This window comes from Terrapene carolina, unplaced genomic scaffold (genome assembly GCF_002925995.2).
Source record: "Terrapene carolina triunguis isolate 2854851 unplaced genomic scaffold, T_m_triunguis-2.0 Scaffold517, whole genome shotgun sequence".
Classification (NCBI taxonomy): Eukaryota; Metazoa; Chordata; order Testudines; family Emydidae; genus Terrapene; species Terrapene triunguis.
In genome coordinates, this window is record NW_020664868.1 from 526194 (window position 1) to 535843 (window position 9650).

At 57.3% G+C, this 9650-nt stretch overlaps 1 protein-coding gene across 1 annotated transcript in view; it reads left to right on the plus strand.

The window, feature by feature from the left end:
* The window catches only part of LOC112109187 (cytochrome P450 2G1-like), a 10490-nt gene extending 1498 nt beyond the window's left edge, over positions 1-8992 (plus strand). The window contains exons 3-9 of the mRNA XM_026658771.1: positions 2217-2458; positions 2817-2977; positions 4113-4289; positions 5106-5247; positions 6477-6664; positions 7751-7892; positions 8098-8992. Of these exons, the coding sequence (XP_026514556.1) occupies positions 2217-2458; positions 2817-2977; positions 4113-4289; positions 5106-5247; positions 6477-6664; positions 7751-7892; positions 8098-8279 (1234 nt within the window). The 3' untranslated portion in view covers positions 8280-8992. The remainder of the gene's footprint in view (positions 1-2216; positions 2459-2816; positions 2978-4112; positions 4290-5105; positions 5248-6476; positions 6665-7750; positions 7893-8097) is intronic.
* The last annotated feature ends 658 nt before the right edge of the window (positions 8993-9650 follow it).

Genomic DNA, 9650 nt, shown 5'->3' on the forward strand with positions numbered 1-9650 from the left:
CCCTGCCCCTTCCCCACCCTGCCCCGCCCCTTTTCTGAGGCCCCGCCCCTGCTCACTCCATCCCCCCTCCCTCCATCGCTCACTCCCCTCACCCACACTCACCAGGCAGGGGCAGGGCGTTGGGGTGTGGGGGAGGGGGGGAGGACTCTGGCTGGGGGTGCGGGCTCTGGGGTGGGGCTGGGGATGAGGGGTTTGGGGTGCAGGAGAGAGCTGGGGCAGGGGGTTGGGGCATTGGGGGGGGTGTCCAGGTGGGAGTTTGGGTGCGGGAGGGGACTCCGAGCTGGGGCAGGGGGTTGGGGTGCAGGAGGGGGCTCAGGGCTGGCACAGAGTGCTGTGGGGGGTGGGATCCGGGAGGGAGTTTGGGTGCAGGAGGGGACTCCGAGCTGGGGCAGGGGGTTGGGGTGCAGGAGGAAGTTTGGGGTGCAGGGTCCTGGCAGCGCTTACCGCAGCTCCCTGGAAGTGGCCGCCAGGTCCCGGCGGCCCCTAGCCCAGGGGTTCTCAAACTTCATTGCACCACGACCCCCTTCTGACAACACAAATTACTTCCCGACCCCAGGAGGGGGCCCAAGGCCCAAGGGCTTCACCCCCAGGCGGGGGGCCTGTAACCTGAGCCCCGAGCTTCAGCTTCAGCCCTGGGCGATGGGACTCTGGCTTTGGCCTCATCCCCAGCAAGTCTAAGCCAGCCCTGGTGACCCCATTAAAACAGGGTCGCGACCCACAGTTTGAGAACCGCTGCCCTAGACGCAGGACTGCCAGGGAGGCTCCATGCACTGCCCTCGCACCCAGAGGCACCGCCCCCACAGCTCCTATTGGTCATGGTTCCCAGCCAATGGGAGCAGCGGAGCCGGCACTAGGGGCAGGGGCAGCACGCGGAGCCTCCCTGGCAGCCTATGTGCCATGGGGCCACAAGGACCTGGCAGCTGCTTCCGCGCGGAGCTAGGACCGGCAGGGTGCCTGCCTTAGCCCCGGGCCCCTGCTGCGCTGCCGACCGGACTTTTAACGGCCAGCCGGCAGTGCCGACCGGAGCCACCAGCGTCTCTTTTCGACCAGGCGTTCTGGCAACCCTGCGCCACAAGCACCGAGACTCGGGGCTCACGTGGGATTCACTTCTGGATCTCTTTGTCATTGGCCCGTCCTCCCTTATTGGAGTGGGTGTCGCAGGGCTGGGTGGAAGTGACAGATAAGAAATGCCAGAGGTCCCCTAGGGAACTATCCAACTTCCCCCGAGAGCCACCCGGAATCAGGGGCCAATACCCTCAGAAGGAGCCAGTGGTATTGGGGGGCTCGGTTTTGGGGGGCTCAGAGGTGCCGTACCCACAACTTCAACCGGGGGCGATGGAAGCTGCCGGTGCTCAGTGCTTCTTTAAATTCAGACCCCAGGGGTCTCACGCTGGGCAACCAAAATCAGTGGCCATGGAGTCCCACCCAGTTCAGCCTCTGTTCTTTCCTAAAGTGCATTCCCCTGGGCTTTGCCTCATAACGTTCCCCACGATTTCAGCCCAGGGCTCCACGTTAGAACCCCTGGGCTTCACGCTCGACAGCGGCTCGTCACCCTTCTGATCCCTGTTGTCGTCCCTGAGCCACACTGCCTAGGTTAGTCTCCGGAAGGCATCACACGGCCCCCCCTCCCCAGAGCTCCTCACAGCCCCCGGGAGGTGGGGGCGCAGCTGGATTTGCATGTTACGCGCGAGAAACCGAAGTGCTTACGCGTGAGTCACTTCCCCTGCGAGTACTTCAGTTACTCGTCTGGAAAATGGGGATTCTACAACAGACAGGGGAGCCAGTGGCAAAATCGGGCCCCGAAGCCAGACCGGCACCTTAACTACAAGGCCAGTCTTCCTTTGGCTCCTTTCACCTTTCCCCTGTGTCGGTCGGTGTCTGCCCTACCCTGATCACGTCTGGGGCCGTTCTCCAAACACCTCCCGGCGCCTCCCACACACCTGGACCCACCGTGTCTAGACTCGCTGTGTCTCAGGAGCGGGAAACTGCAAAGACAGAGTCCAACTGCCTGATGAGAACTTACCCGGTGGGTTAAAAGAACACGTCTGAGGCCAAGAAAGCCAGCGAGATGCCCTGGGGGGTTCAGCCGGTTTCACCGGATGCAGCAGTTAGCAGAGCGGGGCCTGTTTTGCAACAGCAGCGTTCGAGAATAATGACTTTGAAGGGTCCCACCCAGTTCGACGATCCCACTGGCCCACTTCCTTTGCCGTTCACAGGCATGTTTGTGCTGCCCCCCCACCCCCCGTTCTCTCGCTGGCTGATTGTCATTGGGCCCTCCGCCCCTTCTGTGTCCCTCTCCCGTCCTCAGGGGTCATCTTCGCGAACGGCGAGCGGTGGAAGCAGCTGCGCCAGTTCTCGGTCGCCACCCTGCGGAATCTGGGGATGGGGAAAAGGACCCTCCAAGAGACGATCGCGGAGGAAGCTCGGGCTCTGGTGGAGGAGATCAGGAAAACCAACGGTTCGTGCCTGTGGCGTCGGGGCTGCGGGGCCTCGATGGAGGGTCTAGGTTCTCCGCACACGGAGGAGGGGCCCCCAGGGGGTCTCTGTTGCTCTCGCTGGAGACTCCCGGGGTTGAGCTCTTCTGAAAACCTGGCCTGCAGGGCCCTGCTCCTCTCCCGGCCTCTCCCTCACTTCGTGCCTTGGGCAATGAAAAATCCCCCTGGTCCCAGCATGGCGCCGAGGAGGGAGCACGGCCCGTCCCCATGCTTCGGTGCCCCTCGCAGTGAAGCAGTAACCCCAGACGGCTTCGATCGGCGAGGGATATTCCCCCTCCTGCCGCTCCCGGCGGCTCAGCGCAGTCTGTTCTGCCCCCCCAGGTTCTCCCTTCGACCCCAGCCGCCCCGTCAGCCACGCCGTCGGCAATGTGATCTCCTCCATCGCCTTCGGGGACCGCTTCGACTACCAGGACCAGACCTTCCTGAGCTTACTCGACGTCATCCAGAGCCTCTTCCTGGAGCTGAGCGGCCCCTGGACGCAGGTGGGTGACACTTCTGGGGCTGCGGGGGGTCTATGCAGCCCGGGACAGGTCCTGGAGTGGCAGCGAGCGAAGGGATCCTTGGAAGGAGAGCAGGGAGGGGGCTAGGAATCCAGGCTGCATTTTCCAAGGTATTTAGGTGCCAAAAGATGCACCTAAGTACGCTAGGCACCCCACCCCCCAGTGTGACTTGGGCGCCTGTCTGCATCTGTGCAGATCTGGCCCTCCATCCCTGACCGCTCCCCACCCTCCTGCAGTAGGATGGAAGGCATCACCCGGGGCTCGGACCTACAAAAGCGCCAAGGCCTTATCCCTCCCACTGGCCCCAGTGCACCACCAGACACCTGTTACAGAGGGCAGGCAACTTCGTAGCTGCTGGTGTCCCCCTCTGAGCACCTCCCTCGTCCCTTGGGCCTTCCCGGGGCCCAGTCTGACGCCCAAGCCAGTGGGATCCTGGGTGTGGAGGGCAAAGCAGCAGGCCTGGTCCAGCACGGCTGAGTGCTGCCGAGATTCATACCTATGCCTTTGGGGTGCGGAGCAGCCAGCCTGTTGGATCTGGAGCACACACATGGGACTGACTCTATCCAGCCTGGCTGAGCAGCTCACAAAATCAGACTGTGGGATCCCAGCTGAGGAGGCGGGACGTCTCGGAGGGGCAGAAGCGGGGTTCCTCCCAGCCCAGAACCAAAGACGCAGGTCGGCGATTCTATCCCCATCCTGTGGGGCTCTGGTGTCTTTTCTAAAATCCCCAGCTCCTGGAGTCACGGGTTCTGGGTCAGACTCTTAGCCCGCCTCTTTTTTTTTCTAACGTGAGTTTGCCCTCGTGTGTGCCGAGAAGAGCCTGAAAGCGCGACGCCGAGCAGCCGGCCCACGGAATGCTCTCCAAAGCCATCATTAATCTTCTTTTCAAATCTCATGATTTCTGAACGCTTGGGGATGGCGGCCCTGTCCTCGCCGCTTGCTGCAGCTTCTGGGCTGCCCTGAGCCAGCCATGGGAGCAGCGAGACGGAGGTGGGCTGGCTGCGTGCGCAGCCCGCTCCCGCGTGACATCCAGTCGGGCCGGCTCACGAGTGGCCGCCCCCTCCCACTCCGCGCTGCTAACGGAGCTTCCCGCGTCTCTCCCGCCTTCCCCCCGCAGCTCTACGAGATGTTTCCAGGCATCATGCGCTTCTTACCCGGCCCCCACAACCGCATTCTTCAGCACGTCGAGGTGCTGCACGACTTCGTCACCGAGCGGGTGCAGAGGAACCAGAAGACCTTGGATCCTGGCTGCCCTCGGGATTACATTGACGCCTTCCTCATCAAGATGGAAGAGGTACAGAGCTGTGGGGGCCAGGGTGGTATTTTAGGAAGGGTCTTCAGTGGCCTCTGGGATGTTCCTTCGCACAGGCTGGGAACCAGAGTCAGAGAGCATCACCACATCTGTCTGTGACCAACAGCCTGTAGAAAGAATACCCTTTATCTTCATCCCGGCCAAGCCCTGGCTTTCCTTTCCCTTGAGGAACACCGCAAGTGACGGGCAGTCCATAGTTCCCTGGCGTCACTTTCCTGGGACAGGAGTTCGACGCACCGGCCCCAATTCTCCGCTACCCTGCACCCAGAGGAGTTATTTACCCCCAGTGCAACGTGGGTGTGGGTAGCGTCTTAGACCCGCTCGACTTGTTCCGGGGCAAATGACCCCACCGGGTGCAGGGCCCTGGAGGGTCAGGCCCATGGTTACCAGACAACGTTTCCCGTGCAAATTATCCCCGTGCTCAAGCAACGGCATTGAAACCCCTTCGCTCACAAGGCAGCGCCTGCGAGAGATGTGCACACCCAGGCAATGCTGGGAGCCTTCAAGCAGCCCCCATCCTTTGACCTAGGGTATTTTGTGCGAGAAATAGGGGTGGTTTGATCTGAGGCTTTAAGGCTGCTTGTTAATTCAAAATACTACGTTAGAAATATTGAAAGATCAAATGAACGTCCTCATGAGTTTTTCAGGTTAACTCACAAGTGTATTGGTCTGGCCATAAACCAGAGACCTCAGCCATGAATTCTGGCAGTGCAAATGTTTCTCTCCTGTTTGTCACCTTGCTGTTTGGGCATCATTAGCTCCGAGATTTTTGAGATTTTTTTTATTTCCTCTTTCAAGGAAAAGCAAAATCCGCAGAGTGAATTCCACACAAAGAACCTGGCGCTGAGTGTGGTCCACTTGTTTTTCGGTGGGACGGAGATGGTGAGCGCCACCTTGAGATACGGGTTCCTGCTCCTGATGAAATACCCAGAGGTACAAGGTAATTAGTAGGGCTGGTTTAAAGGTTTCCGACAGAATGAGTTTCTTCCCCTCTATTTCAACAACACTGCGTTTAGAAAAGAGAGATCAGAAGGAAGTGTTCAGTAAACAGCCGTGTCCCAGTTCGACAGTTTTGGAGCAAAACATTCCAATTATTCATCTCGATTTTTCTTAACTTTCTATTATTACAACCCAGAATGAAATGAAAATGTTCAGAATCCAAACCAAGGGGTTTTGACCCAAAATGATCTTTTTAAGCATTATTTTTGCCAGGAAATTCCTAAATCCTTTTGTGGTGGTTCCATTTTGGAATGGAAACAAATTTTGAAATCACCAAATTGCCCGCAAAATGGATATTCCGGTTGCCACTGTTTCGCTACCAGCTGTTTACTCCAACTGTGCCAATCAGGATGGAGACTGCGTGGACCAGAGAGCAAAGCCAGAGCCCTTGTCTGTCCTCTTTCCCTGTCTTTAGCCCAGGGGTCGGCAACTTTTCAGAAGTGGTGTGCCGAGTCTTCATTTATTCACTCTAATTTAATACATTTTAACGGTTTTAGAAGGTCTCTTTCTATAAGTTTATAATATATAACTAAACTATTGTTGTATGTAAAGTCAATAAGGTTTTTAAAATGTTTAAGAAGCTTCATTTAAAATTAAATTAAAATGCAGAGCCCCCCGGACTGGTGGCCAGGACCCGGGCAGTGTGAGTGCCACTGAAAATCAGCTCGCGTGCCGCCTTCGGCACGTGTGCCATAGGTTGCCTACCCCTGCTTTAGCTTCTGTAATGAAAGCACTGGCTTTTAAGAAACTCTTCTGCTGTATATAAGGGTGGAGCTGGGGCGGGGGCCGGGTTGGAATCTGGAGCACACCCCCCCCCCCGGCTCTGACGGATGGGGTGGACTTTGTGGTTAATTCACTAGACTGGAAATCAGCTGCTAACCCTTGCGTGAACTGCCCTCGATCACTAGGTCCATGCTGGTTAGTTCTCCTTTGTATCTTGTCTACTGAGATTTGAAGTTCTTTCAGGCAGCGACGGTCTTACCATGAGTACGTACAGCGGGACCCTTGTCTCAGCCAAGGCCTCTCGGTGCTACTGAAATACTACTAAGAACGGTTCAGGCAGCAGCCGGGCAGATACCATGACCTGCCCCTAGACCACAACTTTGCTGGGGTGTTCCATGCCCCACGCTCCCTGTGCCCGTAACGTGCCTTCCGCTGATGTCTCGACAGAAAAGGTGCATCAGGAAATCGATGGTGTCGTCGGGCGGCACCGCGACCCCGCCGCTGAGGACCGAAGCCGGATGCCCTACACCCACGCCGTGATACACGAGATCCAGCGCTTCAGCAACATCATCCCCCTGGGGATTCCGCATGCCGTGATCCGAGACACCCAGTTCCGGGGGTACACGCTCCCCAAGGTGCCGAGTCCAGAGCCTAGTGCCAACGCCCCGTTTACGTTTTAAAATACCACAAGCACACAGCCCCGGCGGCCACCCTTCATGGGAGTTTGCCCTAGTGTCCGTGAACATTTCTGTTTCCCACTCCTCGCGTTGCGCTCTGCTTAGCTATCGCCCTGCACCCCAGAGACAGCTGCATTCGAAATGTGGCTTTGAACAGACACCAGGATACAGCGGCGGCTCCAGGCACCAGCGCGCCAAGCGCGTGCCTGGGGCGGCAAGCCGTGGGGGGCAACCTGCCAGTCCCCGCGAGGGCGGCAGCCAGGCAGCCTTCGGCGGCATGCCTGCGGGAGGTCTGCCGGTCCCACGGTTTCGGCGGCAATTCAGCAGCGGGTACCCCGTATCCGCGAGACCGGGGACCTCCCGCAGGCATGCCTCTGAAGGCAGCCTGCCTGCTGTGCTTGGGGCGGCAAAAAAGCTAGAGCCGCCCCTGCCAGGATAAGATGATTTTCAACTGGGCTTGCGCAGGACAAGAGGAACTCTGTGCGTGTGCACACATGTGAAATACAGTTACAGGGGTGCTCTTGGGCATTGGCAGGCCTGGATCTCCATCGGCTTCTCTTTTTTTCTCTAAAAGATCACGACAAATCTCTGTTTCCATGGGTGGGACAATCAGGCTGGGGTGTTGGGGTTTCCCCAACCACTAAGTGGCGCCATTTCTCCATAACTCACAGCTGCAGCGTGGCTCAGAGGAGAGGGGCCAGGACGAGGCCTGGGGATACCCGGCCAGGGGTGCAATGCTTGACCGGCTGGGAGTGGCCGGCAGTGCACCGAGGCGACCTCACGCCTGGCTAGCCGGGTTGTACAAGCCGCAGCCCCATGCTCATGGGGAGAAGGCAAAGCAGGTTTGCTTTGTGGAAGAGAGTTACAGCGGGGGACTAGGTGTCAGGACGCCTGGGTTCTTTCCCTGCCTCCACTGTACACGTGGGTCCCAGTCCTGCAAACACTCACGCGTGTGCCATGGCTAAAATAGATTGAAACTGATGAGGACGCTCTCGCGGTGATAGCTAGAGCTGGCCAAACAACCAGACCCACCTCTCTTACCAGGGGACAGATGTTTTCTGCGTGCTGGGCTCTGCCCTCCGGGACCCCAGACACTTCAGCGACCCAGAACGCTTCGACCCGGGGAATTTCTTGGACGAGAACGGCGGCTTTAAGAAGAACCATGCTTTTATGGCTTTTTCCTCAGGTACCAGCATTTCTCCCCCTTCCCCAGCCCCCCATAGATCAGGGCCTCATGCCTAACAAATGAACTCCTTCAAGGCTAAGTTGGGGGAGCGTGGGTGGGACTGTGGTCGGGGTTAACTCACTGCAGGGTGCCGAGCTCTGTGCATGGAAGGGACGGGGTGTGGGACAGTCAGCCAGGAGTCCTGTATTTGCCTTTGTTCCCCTAGGGAAGCGGGTGTGTCTGGGCGAGGGTCTGGCCCGCATGGAGCTCTTCCTGGTCTTTACCTCCGTCCTGCAGCGCTTCACCTTGCAGTCGCCCGTTGACCCCCAGGACATTGACCTCACCCCAAAAGCGAGTGGATTTTGGAACATACCTCCCGAGTACAGGGTCTGTGCCCTCCCACGCTGAGGCGTCGTCAGCGGACATGCCGGGAGAGCAGTTACTGATTGGGAAACAAACAGGGTACGCGTGTGATGGCCCCAAGGCTGGACCTGTGTAAATGAGGAAGCTTTTCCATGCTACAGTCTCATTTGTAAGTCTTGACGCTGCACATTCCTGGACAAGTTACCGCAGGCGTTCACTCACGTTTTTTCTTTTTAATGCCAAGATATCCCTGAAGTCGTGTACAGTTCTGGTATGGAGAGAGCCCTCGGATGGGGAATGCTCATGGTTTTGTGGTTGACGCGCAGGACTCGGGGCATGATGCCGGGGTTCTGTTCTCACCTTCGAAAGAGTGTGGTCTAGTGGTTATAGCAAGCGCCTGGTAGTCAGGATGCCTGGGTTCTGTTCCTGGCTTAGGTGGTGGGGCTCGGGAGCGTGGCTTATTAGAGGAGAGGATTAGGACGTTGTGATCACGAGTGTCTGTAGGATTGGGACCCAAGCATTAGGCAGTAAAAGAACCCAGGAGTCCTGACACCTACTCCCCTGCTCTAACCACTAGACTCCCTGCTACGTTCCGAGAGCTAGAAATCCTCAGAATTGCTGGCTCTGGGAAGGGAGTAGGTGTCGGGACTCCTGGCTTCTTTCCCTCTCTCTACCATATACGTGGGTCCCAATCCTGCAAACACTCCTGCATGCACGATGCCTGAACTCGATTGAAACTGATGTGGGAGCTCGAGCTGGCCAAAACAAACAGACACGTCCTTTGAGAAAAAAATTAAAGATATATTTTTATTTCAGAAAGCTGTCAGTGGGGGAGGGGGAATAAAAAGGGGAGTGAGTGGGGCCCACCCAGATGATGTGAAACATTTTGACTTGTTTTGCTGTAAAATAAAAACTTTGGACTAAATTTGTATCTTGGTCAAAGACATTTTTCATCAGAAAAAAACCTTGCCGTGGGAACAGCAGATTGAAGCCAAAAGAGGGGACACCCAGAAGGGAAGGCAAACCCTGCTTCTTCAGGTCAGGAAGAACAGGGTAACCCCCACCCCCACTTCACTGATTAGTGCTTGCAACGTGCTTTGAGATCCGCACATGCCAGGGACTAGAGACAAACCAAATATGAGCGTCCGTTCGGATTCAGAAAGCATGAGCTGAGGCTAGGGGAGGGAGCGTGGTCTAATGGTTAGAAGGGCGGATGGGGAAGTAGGACAGCCAGATCCTGTTCCTGGCTCAGGTACTGTGTGTGGGACCTTGGACAGGTTGTTCTCGCTCGGTGAGCCCCACCAGTTACTTCCCCTTTCTTTGTACACACATGGATAGCTGGGGGCTTTTGGGGCTGAATCTCTGTCTATTGTATTTCCTGCTCCAAACGCGGGGCATGCATATCAATAAACTCTA